The sequence below is a fragment of the Lucilia cuprina genome, chromosome 5 (assembly GCF_022045245.1).
Source record: "Lucilia cuprina isolate Lc7/37 chromosome 5, ASM2204524v1, whole genome shotgun sequence".
Taxonomy (NCBI): Eukaryota; Metazoa; Arthropoda; class Insecta; order Diptera; family Calliphoridae; genus Lucilia; species Lucilia cuprina.
In genome coordinates, this window is record NC_060953.1 from 65,660,072 (window position 1) to 65,676,717 (window position 16,646).

At 28.8% G+C, this 16,646-nt stretch overlaps 1 protein-coding gene across 8 annotated transcripts in view; it reads right to left on the bottom strand.

Moving 5' to 3' along the window:
* Positions 1-2,515: 2,515 nt before the first annotated feature.
* The window catches only part of LOC111689221 (prominin-like protein), a 43,378-nt gene continuing 29,247 nt past the window's right edge, over positions 2,516-16,646 (bottom strand). For 4 of the 8 annotated variants that reach the window (XM_046951632.1, XM_046951633.1, XM_046951635.1 and 1 more), the window contains exons 3-17: positions 16,495-16,639; positions 16,295-16,423; positions 16,006-16,193; positions 15,775-15,939; positions 15,586-15,710; positions 15,428-15,451; positions 13,545-13,710; positions 13,300-13,469; positions 13,125-13,234; positions 12,925-13,029; positions 12,012-12,867; positions 11,826-11,947; positions 11,488-11,538; positions 8,300-8,440; positions 2,516-3,466 (exon numbers count right to left, since the gene is read on the bottom strand). In XM_046951632.1, the coding sequence (XP_046807588.1) occupies positions 3,355-3,466; positions 8,300-8,440; positions 11,488-11,538; positions 11,826-11,947; positions 12,012-12,867; positions 12,925-13,029; positions 13,125-13,234; positions 13,300-13,469; positions 13,545-13,710; positions 15,428-15,451; positions 15,586-15,710; positions 15,775-15,939; positions 16,006-16,193; positions 16,295-16,423; positions 16,495-16,639 (2,609 nt within the window). In that variant the 3' untranslated portion in view covers positions 2,516-3,354. Of the gene's footprint in view, positions 3,467-7,774; positions 7,836-8,299; positions 8,441-11,487; positions 11,539-11,825; positions 11,948-12,011; positions 12,868-12,924; positions 13,030-13,124; positions 13,235-13,299; positions 13,470-13,544; positions 13,711-15,427; positions 15,452-15,585; positions 15,711-15,774; positions 15,940-16,005; positions 16,194-16,294; positions 16,424-16,494; positions 16,640-16,646 lie in introns of all 8 variants that reach the window. The other 4 variants (XM_046951637.1, XM_046951636.1, XM_046951638.1 and 1 more) reach the window with 4 other exon arrangements.

A 16,646-nucleotide genomic window follows, 5' to 3' on the forward strand; every position in this document is an offset into this window, starting at 1 on the left:
TGTAACAAAGTACAATTTTATGTTATCAAAAACAAAACTTCGAACACACTATACAGTTAGGCGATGCTACCGATTAGATTAAAACAAGAGGCAAACGAAAAACACCCTGAAGCAGGAGAAAACAGTCAGATATGATTGGGAAACTTTAAAGTTTTTCATAAATATTTCTTATCTAAGTTCTATACATTGCAAAGTGAAAACTGCTAACACAAAAGTTGCGAATTCCAAAACTATTTATGAGTAGAACTTCAGTTGCGTTGCCAGCTTCAAAATAACATAATGTTTTAAGTCTAGAAATGACTCAAAACAGTGAAAAATCATTATTAGGGCGGGTTTTTTCAAATGAAGATAATCTACATTCTTTGTTTAAACCTAGTTTAATACATGTTTTGTGTTTTTCAGTAAACAGTTACGTTACTTATTATCTTAGTTTAAACTTAAGTTATAAGTGAGAAATCACAATTATGAAAAATAATAATACAATGATTTCGGAAAAACAAAAACTTAATATTTTAAGTTAATTGCGATTTTCTGATTTGTTTTGTTTTATTTATTATTGTTTTAAATGTTTATTTAACATTTTTCTAAAATTTTTCATTTTACAAAAGTTTTATTTGCAAAAAACATATGTTTATTGTTTATATTATTCAGTGAAAAGTTGGCAATACTAACAAAGTTCACCAAAATAACTGAAAACCACAATCAACAGTTAAAGTCCAACTAATTTTGTTCCGAAGTTCCGAAGTTATGTCTAGTTTAACTTAGTAGTAAGAAACCCGCCCTAAATCAACAAAATGAATGAGAATTTGTTGAAACAACAACGTTACGTGACTGATATGTCGGACAATGATGTACTCACCAAGAATCGAAATACTCTCGAAAGAGTGAAGCTATTTATTCACGGTTGTCAGATCATACATTGTTGGCAGATCTAGTAAGACACTAACAATGAAAACTTGTTAGCAATAAGTAAATTGTCCGTTCTGACGATAGTAAGAAAACCTGACAATTTCATTTTCAGACAATCACCCCTATGCATTTCGATTACGTTTACGCATTCAGTTACGCAATGATCGGAAAAAAAGTATTCCAACAAAAAACTGAATCGTAATAAAAAGAAGAAGCAATTCTATTTCGTTTCAATGCTCTACGATTGTGTGTATTCTGCATTTCTATTGTAATTACGTTTTTGGAAGTTGTTTATTAGGCGGAGAGTCGAACTAAAGTGCAGAAACCAAAGTTGCCAAAAGGAAAAAAAATTAGATTTAAATTGAAATGCTGAATAGAGGCCATTAAGTTGATCTGCCAAAAAATATTGTCACTTCACACTGTTTTTGGAGATTGTTGTATGACAATAGTTGCTACATCCTATTTTCAATGCATGTTCCTTTAAAGTACATATAGTGTCCATAGACATTATGACAATTTTTAAAAGTGTTATAAAGTCCATGGACATTGTGTTTCTTTTAATGTATTGGAAAATTTGACTAAATTGTATTGAAAAATTTGTTTAGAATTTAGTAAAGAAAACACTCTTATCCCGAAAATAATTGTTCATAAGTATGACGTATGTTGCGTTTTGGATTCCCCTAAAGAACTGTCCTGGATAGCCGGGTTTCAGACAGGCGCATGCGTTATAAACTAAATTAAATTATGCTTTTTTTGATAAATTTACTATTTGTAATCCATAGACTTTATGACCTTTTGCTTATTGCTACGCTTTGGAATTTGTCATAACGTCCATGGACATTATGATATTGGACAGTATGACACTCCACCTTTTCTTACATATGTGTTTAAATAAGTTTATTTGAATGACTTTTTAAAATCAAATAAAAACATGTAATAACTTTCTAATTGTATGTTCAAAATGTAAAATTAACATAAATAAAATTTCCAACTCCAAAAGAGGACATTCTAAATTTATAATAAGTTTTCTTAATATTCCATTATTTTTTTTCTCATTTTTAGCTTTTTGTTTATTTAAATTTTATTATAAATTTATTGTTTATTATTAATTTTTCTTCTGTTTGCATTAAACTTGCACATTCCTTTGGAAGGTGCCTTAAATTTACATGTATTTATATCTAATATTAAATACAACTATGGCTATTAAAAAATAAAAGAAAAAAAGAAAGAAAATACAATTATTGTATCATTATTATAATAATATTTATATATATTAAAAAACTGGATTTTGAGTTTCTTTGTAAAAAAATTCAAATTTTCAAGTATTTTTTTGTTTTTTTTTTCAAGTATTTTTTTGTTTTTAATTTGAATCGTTTAACAATTTTCATTATATAATTAAATGCATATTATTTATCATAAAAATTCATTATCATATTAAAAAAATCATCAGCATTGTTGATGTTTGTTTACAAATTAATAATAATAATAATAATTAATAATTATAATTATTTATAAAAATAATCTAACTCATAAAAAATTACAGTCTCACTGATTAATAAAATATATAATAAAAATAATTCCACATTATTCTCCATTGTTTTTTTTGAAGGGCGGGCGGGGGTTTTAATCTAATATTTCAATGGTCATTTGTTTATTGTTGACATTGTTGTGACGTGCCGTTGTGCTCAAACACGCATTTTAAATGTCTTAATTAAACACCCTGGAGAAATTCTTTAGTGGGGGAGGAGGGGGGTATTAGGGGGGGTAGTATATAATATGTATACATATATGAAAACATTTTGGGTCTATCTAAAAGTAGTTGGTACTAAATTTAAGAATTGAAATGTCAATTTTAAAGCTGTTGCCTTCACGATAAACAACCTCTACGTTAAACTTCCACATCCACACATTGTTGTCAATAACAATATTTTTAATGTTTTTCTTTTTTTTTTTAATTCGACTTTCAGTTATCAATATTATTTATAATTTGTTATGCTTTTCTTTATATATTTTAATTTGAATGTAAATGACTCTACTCTGTATTTTGTATTTTGTTTGATTTTTTGTTTTTCTTCTTATAAACACATTTTGGCAAATACTGCTTTAAGTTACATTTGGTTAAAAATAAAAGTTTCACAAAAAAACAAATAAAAGAAAGAAAAAACTAAATAAAAAATGAGAACGTACATTATGTTTAACAATAATATATGTATGTATATGTGTTATATAAGTATTTGTATTTATAAAACTATGATGGCTCTTTTCGAATTTCTTTTCAAATAACTTCTGTTCCTTTGTATTAGTATGTTTACGTTCCGCCTTCTGCTGCTACACATTCCTCATTGTTTAATTGTATGTAATTAACTTGGGGAAAACTCCATCTATGTTGTTGTTGTTGTTTAATGAGAATACATCAGCTTAAAACTGAATTTCAATATAGATCACTTAGTCCTGATCTGAAGCGCCAGGATAATAATATGGTGGTGGGCGTTCATATTCAGATGCTGGAGGTGCCATTGGTGGGTTTTGATATCTGGGTGGTCCGCCATCCCAATGCCTAACAAACAAGCAGAAAAGAAAGAAAAAATAAAATATATTTATATTTTTTATATCAAAATTTTTTATATCAGTAAATTATTATATATATATAATACATAGAGTTATTAGGAAACTTTCAAATAGTTTTTTTTTATAGGTTCGTGGGTTTTAGTTGTCATTATTAAATTTACAACATACATATTTATACATGTTTGTTTCACATTGTTATTTATATTTACTATACACATACAATACATTCAATTTATATATCATGACATGTCATAAAAAGAGTTTTAGATTTTATAACTTTAGGACATGCAAAGGTTTCAGTAGAAATTAAATTATTCATTCGCCATATAAACTTTTGATAATCTTTTATAGATTTATGCAAGAATTTATTTCATTTATTATGCTTTACATTAATGTTAATAGGAAGTAAATTTTGTTCGAAATAATTTTTTTTCAAGAGACAAATTTCAACGTCAATTAATAATCGATTTAGATTACGTAGATCTAATGTTAAAAAAATAAAAAAAAGCATAAAAGAGATTGACATTAGATTAAATTTATTTCTAGTTTAACTAATCTTATTTTTATAAGAGCGGGTTTTTGAGTTGACAATCAAATGCCAATTAATAATCAGATTAGTTAATCTAAAAATAAATTGATTCTGATGTTAATCCCCTTTGATGTTTTTGAGTACAAGATTAAACTTCACAGTGTTGCCATACAAAACAAACAGAAAACGTCACTGTTTGTTATCAAAACAATGAATGTTTTATAAAAATGAAGAAGACAGACAAAACAAAGAAATATATTGTGTAGTCCCAATAATTTATACTAATCGATAAATCAAACATTTTAATGTTTATTTTAATAAAATTTTATAAATTTTTTTTGGCATCAGCTGAATTTGAATTTCATGCTCAAGCCTAAACCAGCTCCATTGGGCGCTTAAACTCGCAAACAAAATTAGCTAATTGAGTACTCAAAAACAACTTTCGAGGATTAATTTTAATTTAATCCCTAATTCTTCACCTAGAGATTAAACTCGGAACAAATTTAGGCGGACTTTTACCGATGATTGTGTTTTTCAGTTATGGATTTAAGTTCAATTAACTTTGTTAGTATTGCCAACTTTTCACTCAAAAACATAAACAATGAACAGCTGTTTTTTGCATACAATACTTTATAAAATATAAAATTTTGGAAAAATGTTAAATAAATATTTAAAACAATAATAAAAAAAAACAAAACAAATCAGAAAATTTCAATTTACTTAAAATATTAAGTTTTTGTTCTTTCGAAATAATTGCTTTATTGTTTTTGTTAATTATGTTTTCTCACTTATAACTTCAGTTTAATTGGCCAATAACACTCAGTTAAACTAAGATAGTAAGTAACGTTACTTTTTACTGAAAAACACAAAACATATATTAATCTAGATTTAAACAAAGAATGTAGATTATCTTTATCTGAAAACCCCGTCCTGAGTATTCAAAATCCACTTTCGAGGATTAATTTTAATTTAATCCCTAATCCTTCAGCTAAACATTGACCCTTAATATGCAACCATTAACGAATGTAAAGAAAATTATGGCATGGTATTAATGTTAAAATTAATCTTCGAATAATGTTTTTGACGGTAAGGTATTAAATAAGATGAAAGAAACTATTAGAAAACAGACTAATAGATCCTAAACCGAGGCCAATAAGGAAAGTTTAAGAAGAGTTCAACGATAAAATATGCAGAGTTTATAAACAAATACTAGGGAGCAACTCCCTATTTCGATTCGAAAGAAAAGGTTTTCGAAACACAATATATTTAACATACAAATTCGAAATGTTTTTCTTTCGAATCGGGTTTCAGAGTGAATCGGTTGGTTAGTTTTCGATTTTGAACGAAATTTTATTACTTTTAAAAATTGATGCCTAATTTTACGAAAAAAATGTAACTAATTTATTTGTAATATTAAAACCTTTTTATAAATATTTTAAAATTCTCTTATATTTTACCAAAACTTATTGTCCAATTCACAATTGTAGTCGTAACATTGTAGCGTTGTATCATAAAAATTTGTCAAATATTTTTTTAAAAGAAAAACAAATTAATGATAAAAAATATACAACATAATACGATACAACTGTACAACATCAATTGTGAATTTAAACATATATCTTTAACGAAATTATGTCGTAAAATAATCAAGAAACTTTCTTGTATTTTACGAAATATCATTATAATTATATGAATCATTGGTGAAATTTTTAACGAATATTTAAGTTATTAAAGAAAATCTAAATTTTACTTTAAAAAATTTAACATTTAATAAAAAGTAAAATTTTTGGAGAAAAATTAATTCTTTTTTGTGAAAAACTGAACTGAAATTATTATATTTTATTATTAATAGTTGGTGAAAAGGAAACATAATGTTTAAAAAATATAAACTTTTTGTTTAATATAATTTTAATAAAATAATTAATAATAATAAATAATTAAAAACAAATTACCGAATAGCAATAAGATTCTTAGCAGAGTCTAACTTTAGTGTTTATTGATTTAAAAATAAAATAAAAAACGAAGATGAGAAAATTTCGAATTAGTTGTTTATACTATTTCAAACAAAATTGAATGGGTTCAAAAATAATAACACAAGCTAACAAAAATTAAAAAAAAGTCAAACCCCAGAGACCAAAGAATATTTTTCTAGAGCAAGAATTTTGTCATTACATCATGTTTGATAATAATTGAGAAGTTGGAACAGCGTCAAGACATTGTTATATATAACTGATATTTTGTCGTCTGAACCTCTGTTATTTCTTCTTGCAACATCGAGATATCTTAACCTAAAGTCAAATACAAGTTATTTTATTACCATTACATCAAATTATCTTACATGGACATACAAAGGGACGTAGAAATTAGTGGAGGGTATACCCTAAGGAGGGCTTTGGACCAATATTTGTGAGTGCTATAGTAGTGAAGAGTATAAAAATATGAAAACATGAAATAATCATAGAAAAAGATTAAGTTGAAAATGTCTAGCAAATTTTCTCGATAAAGATACTGTCAGAGTAAGGAAGAGAAAAACACTAATTACACAGGTCGACAATATTTGAAAAAAGTCGAAACTCTGAGACCAGGTAAGAGTTTTCAGAGAATTGAGCCGTACTAAATCTGAATATGACTTTAAATTTTGTCATTCACATCTGTGATTTGAGGTATTGTTTCATGAAATTTTTAGCCCTTTTTGAGACGTTATAGCAGCGCCAAAAGAAATTAATTTATAATATCTTGTATGCCATGTGAAAGTCTATTCAGCCAACTTTAAAATTAGGACCTAACATTTGATATATCTTCTTTACTCTCCGAGATATCTTCATCTTAATCTTGAAAACTCATGGTGCTATGATTGGTAAATATTATTTACAAAAAACAAAGTTATTGAATCCACATCTACCTAAGGATGTTCTAATCGATTTAAAATTACTTTTTAATTCGACTTAACGATGTCTGTCGGTCCGTTAACTTCAAAAGTTCATATCTCAGAAACTACAGCAGATTTGTAAACAATTCAAAAAGTATTTTTATAGGAAAATTCGAATGTACAAGAATGGACTTTCAGATGTCTTACAACATTTTATAAATAAAACTGTCTTGGTGCTGTTAAAAAGTCTCAAAGAGCTAAGCATTTCGTTTTTTTAATTTCAGAACACGATATCCCAAATCTCACAAATGTTTAGGGCAGATTTGGATTCATCAATCCTTTAGAAAACTGTATTTTGGTAAATTTGCCTGTCTACTTACTTTTTGCTGTCAGCTTATTAAGTCTTCTATATTTACAAGGTAAGTTATAGACTTAACATTAAGAGAAATTCATTTTAAATTCTCTCGATATTGCCATGTTTTATATTAAAACAAACAGAAGGACTATTGTTTTCATTTAAATAATTTAAATCATTTAAGAACACTGATATCATTAATTAAAGTTTGTTTTTTAATTAGTTTTAAAACTTTTGGTTAACAGCATTTTGTTAAATAAACATCATTAAACGTTTGTGCAATTTGTTTTTAATAAAGCGGATAGATAAGTTTTAAATAAAGCCATGAATATGTTAAACAAAAAAAATTAACTGCTAACTTTGACATTTGAGTAAAAAATATACAATAATGTTTAAAATGAGAGTTTAATGCATGAAATTAATTGAATAAAACATAATAAAATGTAAAAGCACACAAAAACATCTTTTAATCACATCATACCACATAAAAAAAAAACAGACCCACACACTATATATATAGTGGCTTGAGTTAAAAAGTTAATACCTAAAAGAAACCATCTGCCGACAATGCTTTTGGCCTTGTATCAGTAGCCTCAACCAAATTTCTAAGTGTAAAAAATTAAAAAATACATTTATATAAATAAAAAAATTAAAAAAAAACAATAATAATAATATTAAGATGAATAACATATTCAGGTATGTAAATGAAAAATTATTAAATGTTTTTGAATTAATTTTAGAAAAAAAACAAGCATTTATTAATGCTTAAAGCTGCTTACATTATATATACTTCTACTTAACTGGTTAAAGAGCAAAAAAGTTAAAAATGATTAAAAAAAGAGCATTCCCAATTAGTTATTACAACACATTAAAAGGAAATTGTATTGAACGATATCAAGCTGTTAAAATCATTCAACATTCGTAAGAAAAAAAGGAATTTATTTGAAGAAAATAATAACGAAAAAGAAGAATGGATGGAAGGATGTATGATTTGGTTTGGGTTGGAATTATAATGGTGAATGGATGGATAAATGAGGGATTTTTAAAGTATTTTTCAACATAAACTTACTTGGGTGCCATGTCACTGTAACGCGTATCACGTGCCCCAGCGGCAACCGGTGGTATGCCGTGTGAGGTTGATCCTACAGGATCCTCATAATAATCCCGACGACGGCGATCTTTATTCTTGCGTCGTTTATTTTTTGGACCACTATACAAGTAAAGGACAAAAACATAACATATAAAAATGTAATGAAGTTTTTTTTTAACGAATAAATAAAAATTAAAATGAAGTAAAAGACAAGAAGAAGATAGTAGTATAGTTAAATAAAAACATATATTTTAATTTAGAAAGCTTTTTTATATTTAAAACAAAGTAATATACTAACTGCAATAAGTATTTGAAAATAATCATGCAATTATGTATGTTTACAAAAAATAATAAAAAAAAAAACAAATATCAAATGGTACTGCCAATAACCAAAAGATTGGTTTAACTTTTGAAACACATACATATAACATAAACATACATAACTCACGACAAATTTCTAAAACATTTGTTTAATTCACAATCTATGTTGTAGCGTTGTATGTCAGCAACTGCTGCAATTGTCATAACAATGTTGTTGGTATTTTCTATGCAAAAGCTCTATAAAACTCCTACGACAATTTTTCATATGTTTATCGAATATTGTAAAAAATTCAAACGACTTTAGCATAAACAAGTAAGAGTTCTATATTCGGCTGTGCCGAATCTTATATACCCTTCACCATGATGTGTTAAAAAACAGTCATTACGAATTTTATTACAAAAAATCAAAAAAATACCAATTGTAGCCCATTAATACGGGCTCTACATGTTTAACTTCATATTTCTGGGTTCAATATTATAGAAATTTTAAAAAGTATCTTTTGAAGAACGAAAAAGTACCAAAAACTTCCCTTTTATGGGTTCCCACTTAATCCAGGCTCTACATAATGTTTCTAGGTTCAATATTATAGAAAATTCAAAAAGTACCTTTTGTAGAACGGAAAAGTACCAAAAAGTCCCCTTTTATGTGTTCTAGTCTAATCCTGGCTCTACATACTTAATTTCATATTTCTATGTTCAATATTATAGAAAATTCAAAAAGTACCTTTTGCAGAACGAAACAGTACCAAAAAGTCCCTTTTTGTAGGTTCTTACCTAGTCAAGGTCCTATATGCTAAATTTCATGTTTCTAGGTTCAATATTACAGAAAATTCAAAAAGTACATTTTGTAGAACGAAAAAGTACCAAAAATGTCCCCCATTATATGTTCTTACCCAGTCAAGGTCCTACATGCTAATTTCATGTTTCTAGGTTCAATATTATAGAAAATTCAAAAAGTACTTTTTATAGAACGAAAAAGTATCAAAAAGTCCCTTTTTATAGGTTCTAACCTAGTCAAGGTCCTACATGCTAAATTTCATGTTTCTAGGTTCAACATTATAGAAAATTCAAAAAGTACCTTTTGTAGAACGGAAAAGTACCAAAAAGTCCCCTTTTATGTGTTCTAGCCTAATCCTGGCTCTACATACTTAATTTCATGTTTCTATGTTCAATATTATAGAAAATTCAAAAAGTACCTTTTGTAGAACGAAAAAGTACCAAAAAGTCCCTTTTTATAGGTTCTTACCTAGTCAAGGTCCTACATGCTAAATTTCGTGTTTCTAGGTTCAACATTATAGAAAATTCAAAAAGTACCTTTTGTAGAACGGAAAAATACCAAAAAGTCCCCTTTTATGTGATCTAGCCTAATACTGGCTCTACATACTTAATTTCATGTTTCTATGTTCAATATTATAGAATATTCAAAAAGTACCTTTTGTAGAACGAAAAAGTACCAAAAAGTCCCTTTTTATAAGTTCTTACCTAGTCAAGGTCCTACATGCTAAATTTCATGTTTCTAGGTTCAACATTATAGAAAATTCAAAAAGTACCTTTTGTAGAACGTAAAAGTACCAAAAAGTCCCCTTTAATGTGTTCTTGTCTAATCCGGGCTCTACGTACTTAATTTCATGTTTCTAGCCAGTAACAACGTAACGTAACGTCATATTCATTCTTTGATTTTTGTTTATAAACAAGAAACCACAATAAAAAAAATTTACCGTTTGATACTGTGTTTTGTTATACCCTACACCACTTTAGTGGGGTATATTGGGTTTGTGCTGATGTTTGTAACATACGAAAATATTCGTCCTATACCCACCTTAAAATATACCAATCGGCTTAGAATCATTTTCTGAGTCGATTAAGCTATGTCCGTCCGTCTGGCTGGCCGGCTGGCTGTCCATGTAAACCTTGTGCGCAAGGTACAGGCCGCAATTTGGATGAAATTTGGCACACACGCTTCTCTTGGCCCAAGCCTATTGAAAATGGTTAAGATCGGTCCATTATTTCGACTAGCCCCCATACAACCGTACCCCCCAAATAGGGCCTTTTGGCTTATAATTAATTTAAATGATCTATTATGTTAACAAAAGTCGACAAGACTTAGGTTACTAGAACTTTAAATGACACTACCGATTTTTGTAATGATTGGGCTTCATTTGACCCTATCCCCCATACAAACTCCCCTTCACAAAAATTCACTTACAAACACTAATAACACTTTTAAATTCTACATAAATAATATTGAAGAAGACTTAACTCCCCCTACCAACATTTTTAAGGGTAGGGCCATATTTTGCCCTACTCCCCTTTGAGCCCTCTTAAAAAAAATGTCTTTTTTTGCCAAAAAAAAGTAAAAATATTCCGAAATAAAGTTAAAAAACAAACCAAATGCTTTATTTTTTTAAATAATCCCCATTTTTAACATACATACTGACTGGTGTAGGGTATCATATGGTCGGCTACGCCCGACTATACATTCATACTTGTTTTTGTTTGTTTTTTATTGTTTTGTATAAGCATGTACGAAAAATTTAAATTTTTCATGAAATTTTCAGAGGTGGTCTCGGAATTTTACTCATATCTTCATTATTTATGGACCGATTGGACTGTTTTTTCATTGAGAACAATGACTTGCTGCAAAGATCTGTTCACAATCACTTTTTTTACACTTTAGTAGGTACAATATACAACTTGATTGTGAATTGAACAAATTAATTACAGCTGTCGTATATTACTTGATATAAAGTTAATGTGATAATTTAGTTTAAAATTATAATGATTAATAATAATGAAAATGATTGAAAAAATATTGTAATTTTATTTTTTCATAAAGCCACACTTACTTTGCCAATGGAATGTGATCACGCTCACTGTAAGCATCATATAAATACTCCCTGAAAAGTTATTTTTTTTTATATTTTAGTTTATGATACAAAAAAATGTCAACACACGTTCACAAATATTAGAAATAACTACATCATCATGTTAACAATCAATAATAAAAGTCAAAAATGTTGAACAAAAAGTTAACTACTGAAAGATCATTCAAAATATAAATGCCATTATAACATGGTTGGTTACTAAAATTTTTAAAAGTACAACAATCTGTTTGCTGATAATGTTTTTGTGTGTGTGTGGTATACTATTAAGCGGAAAATATTATGATTAAACTTTCACTTACGATTCAACCAAAGGACCAGGATAGGGATCAGATTTTTGATAAAGACTAGACAACTTGACGGCAACAATTAAAGTTGGTAGGAATAATATAACACACCACATAACACCAGCCCAGAAACCATTCTAGAAATTTAGCAACAATTAATAAAAAAAAACGTTAAAGATAATAAGTTTTTCTTTGGCTTACCAAAGGATCAACAATACTATTACAAGTGGCCACCACGCCCGCATCATAAACTTTAGCCATGGGTGCACAAATACCAATCTTTTTCTCAACCGATGTTACCACCATATTCAAATAGCGCATTATTTCCCCCGCAAAATGATTGGTGAAATCCTCTGCTGTTGCCTTAACAAAGACTCGACCATCTTTTTGTATAAAAGCTTGTGCTCTCTCGATTTCCTGCACCAGCAATGGTATCGACTCTTGGAATGGACGGTCCTTATAACTAAGAGTTTTATCTAGATCTTGAGCCAATTTAATTAATTCAGATGATTGATTTTTCATAGGTATAACAAGATTTTGATCATAAGTCTCTAAATGCAAAGCTTGATTACGTAAAGATACTTGTACGTCTTTCATGTCGGGACTTAAGATTTTATTGGCAGTTTCGCGCAATTGATTGGCAATTTCGGTGAGTGAGTGTTTAGTAATATCATCATTAAGATTATCAATAAAATGGCTAGAATCAAAATCTTTTAAGGCAGAGTCTCTAAGACTCAAAATGCGTTGTTTATCGGCGGCTGTTAAGATTTCCACACCTCTGTCATCAAAATCAATACCTTGCACTAGATTCTCAAGTGTTTGATTGATTTTATAGTGTGATGGATATTCATTGATTTCATGTATATCGACCAGATTATTAATGTGTAATACTTCATAGATGGTTTGATTGGCTTTACAGGCAGCAATAACATGAGAAATTCTAAAGGGAGGCAATGAACCCGAGGCAGCTTTACCCTTGATTTTTGAAGGATACATAATCTCATTTAGATCAACTAAATTATCGAATTCAGCAAAAACGGCATCGTTTTGGGGATCCCTATATAAAAGGAAAGTTAGTTAGATTAAAATGAATATTGAGTTAAGTTTAACTTACTTAAGTGGCACACAAACTCCTCTGTAAACCACAATGCCTACTAGGAAGTGTATTAAAGCAATTAATGTAATGGCGGAGATGGTCAGGAATATAATAGCGACAGCGCTGAAAGTTGGAAAAAGGAAGTGGTTAGAAAAAATGTTAATCTCTTTTAAAAAATAGCTGGTTGGACATGATTAAAATCTTATTTAAAAACTTACAACATAAGGAAGCGTGAACCAGAACCCTTATTACAGCAATCATCACCATAACCATCTGGACGTTTTCCGCATATGCCACACAATAATGCTGCCACTAAGCAAACTAAAACCTAAAAAACGTAATCAAAATCAATTACAAATCCAATTTCGAGCAAAATTTGGGGAAAAAACTTACTAATAATAAAACGGAGCATACAGCAATGCCCACATAGAAACGATATGGACCATATTCAATACGATAATTATCAGCAATATTGGTATATTTATGGGTATTTGTACCAATAATTTTTGAAACATTTTGCAATTTTGTTTTAATATCATTTGAAGCTTTATGCAAACCTTCACCTGTAAATTTCGAAGAACAAAAGGTAAAAATATAATTTGAATTTCGATTAAGAATAGATTTCTGTGACAACTTACCGGCTTTAGTAATGGCATCAACAATTTGTGGCGTATATATGGCAATTGTATCATTTAAATGTTTACGCATGGCTTTCAAAGCTTTATTGCCACGTTCTCCAGCCGAGGCTATATCATCGCTTATTAATTGCTCTAAGTTTTCAATTATAGAAGTGACATCAGGCAGCTAAAGGAATGCAGGAAATAAGAAACGTTAATACATATACGATTTATAAAAAAAGTAAATTTTCTTTGAAATTTAAAATTGTTCGAAAATTTTATAAAACTTTTTCGAAATTAAGAATTCTACGAAAATTTCATAAAAATTTAATTTTTTTGAAATTTACAAAGAGAATTTTTTAAAAATTTATTTTTTTATAAATTTTTCTATAAATTGAGAACTTTTCGAAAAAGTTTTTAAATGTTCTAAGAGAAATTATTTTGAAAAAGAAATAAAAAATGGTTAAAAAATTTTCTAAAAACCAACAAATTTTATGAAAAAAAGAGACATTTTTAATTAATTTAAAAAAAGAGAATTTTTGTGAATTTTTTGAAAATTTTGTATAAAATGAGAATTTTATAAAAAAGTTTTAGAAAAAAAATCACACAAAATTTTCTATAAAACATAGGATTTTCTCTATAAGAATAGTTTTCCAGTTTTTTCTACCGCGCGCTTGCCCGGGTGGCGGATAGGAGGTGGTGATGGATCATTTGTCCTCTCCCAGCTTTAATTTCACTTAAGCTGAGGGAGGACAGATTATCCACCAACTGGGAATATTATATTCCCCGCGGACCAAAAAACTGAAAAAACAAATATGGAAATTAAAAATAAAGAGATAAAAGTTACGGTGCAGGGCCTAAATAACCCAGTACCGGCGGCAAGTGTTGATCTACTCGCGAGTCACGTGTCGTCGACATACTTTAATCGAGAGCAAAATACTACTACGGAGGTGGGTACCTTGGCCTCCGTGGCGGACAATGCGTCAAGTGTACAGCATGCCACTGGCAAAAATATAGGGGTGAAAGAGAAGGATGTACCCGGAAAGAGCCTTTAAATATAGGTGAGGGCTCCGACTCTGAATCCTCAGATGATAATAATAATAATACAATTATAGCAAATCCCAAAAAGGATGAAGTAGAGCAAATGGTGAAAGAGGTGAGTGATAGCATAGCTAAACTACCTATTACTAAGAAAGGACTTTCTGGAGCACAGAGGAGGAAGTTGTAAAAGATGCTTCATGAAATCATAGGTTGCCAATCCCACGACACTCCAAAGGAAAAATCGAATTCTCTCACAAGATCTGAGGTAAAAAGGATCAGGTCTCCCGAGGAGTTGATAACTGACAATAAACCTAAGAAGAAAAAGAGCTCCCCGCCTTCTAATACACAGTCGAAGCCAAGCCATACTTTACTCAAAGGAACCACAAGTGAGAGTCCTGCGAGTAAGGGTGACAACGCCAAGCTAGATATTCCGAAGACGAACACGTTGGCGAAATCAACCTCGAAGGTAAGGGTATCTCAAAAGAAGCCCCGAAGAAGAAGCTAGAAGGAGGAAAAGACCCGCCATCTTATGCCAAAGTTGCCAGAAGTAGCAGTTTAAAATATAATTTTTTTAATAAGAAAAAAACGCAAATTTCGAAAAATTATAAAAAAAATTTCAAAATTTTTTTAAACTAATTTTTTTTTAAATTTTTTTTTAGGAAATATATATTTTTTTAATTTTTTTTCTAAAAAATAAAGAAATACCAAAAGAACATTTTTAAAAATTAGAAAGAAATTTTGAGAATTTTTTTAATAAAATATTTTTTGAAAATTTATAAAAACAAAAACATTTCACAAATTCCTACAAATTTAAACCAAAATCAGTTTTAAAATGAATGCAAATTTCTTTTGAAACGACATACCTTAGGAAAATAACGATCTACCATCTTTTGTTAATTTTTAAGCAGCATTAAAGATAATATTAAACATTTAGTTATTTTTTGCAAAAGCAAATGTTTAATATAAATTAAAATATAATTTTTTGCAATAACTTATAAACAAACATTTTATGTAAACTTACCTGATCATAATGGATACCATTGGCATCTAGTTTTCCAATTTCATATCTATTTAAAACTTCCTTACAAGACTGATCTGAACATTTGTTAAGCATAACTAATAAATCACGTTTAACACCACGTAAACCTAAAATAAAATTAAAATAAAAATGAAATAAGTTTTTTAAATTTCTTCAAACAAAAGTTATTACCATCACTTAATTGAGAAGCATAGACCCTTAGATCATTTGTTATTAATTTCATTTTCTGTAATTTTCTCTGCAAGTCTGGCAGTTTTTTAAGAAAATCAGTTAGATAACCCACCGAAACAGCCATAGACTTTTGTTCTAACTGAGTAATGATAAAGTCAGAGGTTTCTAACAAAAAGAAATATTAATAAATTAAATATTATTATTTAATTGTATAAAAATTGCAAAAACTACCTCTTAGTATCAGTTCCAATTGATCGGATAACTGTTTGTAATTATTAACTAAAACATATTCCAATTGTTCTGAGGTAACATCTAAGAATGTTTGAGTATCATTGCTACCGGCACGTACAACGGCAGTGCTGTCATCTATACCATATTGCATATAACTATTGGTGGCAAATGCCACAATAACACCAAACCTTCAAAAGATTTCATAATTTATTGCATGTTTTAGTTTATGTAAATTTTTTTTTGTTATAAAAATGCTAATGCAAAAGCTTAATTAAATAGTAAAACTTACAATATTCCTGTGGCTAAAAGTATTAAAAAGAAACCTAGAAAAACACGGCGGCAGGTATCATGTTTTTTATCAAATGGCTCCGAACGACCACCACATGCACCAGCACAACGGCAGCAACAGAAACATAAGCTAAAGTGAAAAAGAAAAAACAAAATTAAAATCTAAAAAATAAAACAACAAACTATTTTGCACAAATTTACCCTATTATAGGCATAGAAGCCACTAGAACTCCTACAATTAAAACAATCAATAAAATAGGCCAATAATGTAGAATCAGATCACCCCATTCATTGCGCTCTACTTTGGGTCCCAACTGTACCGTCGAATCTTTAAACGTTAAATAGCCTGTAAG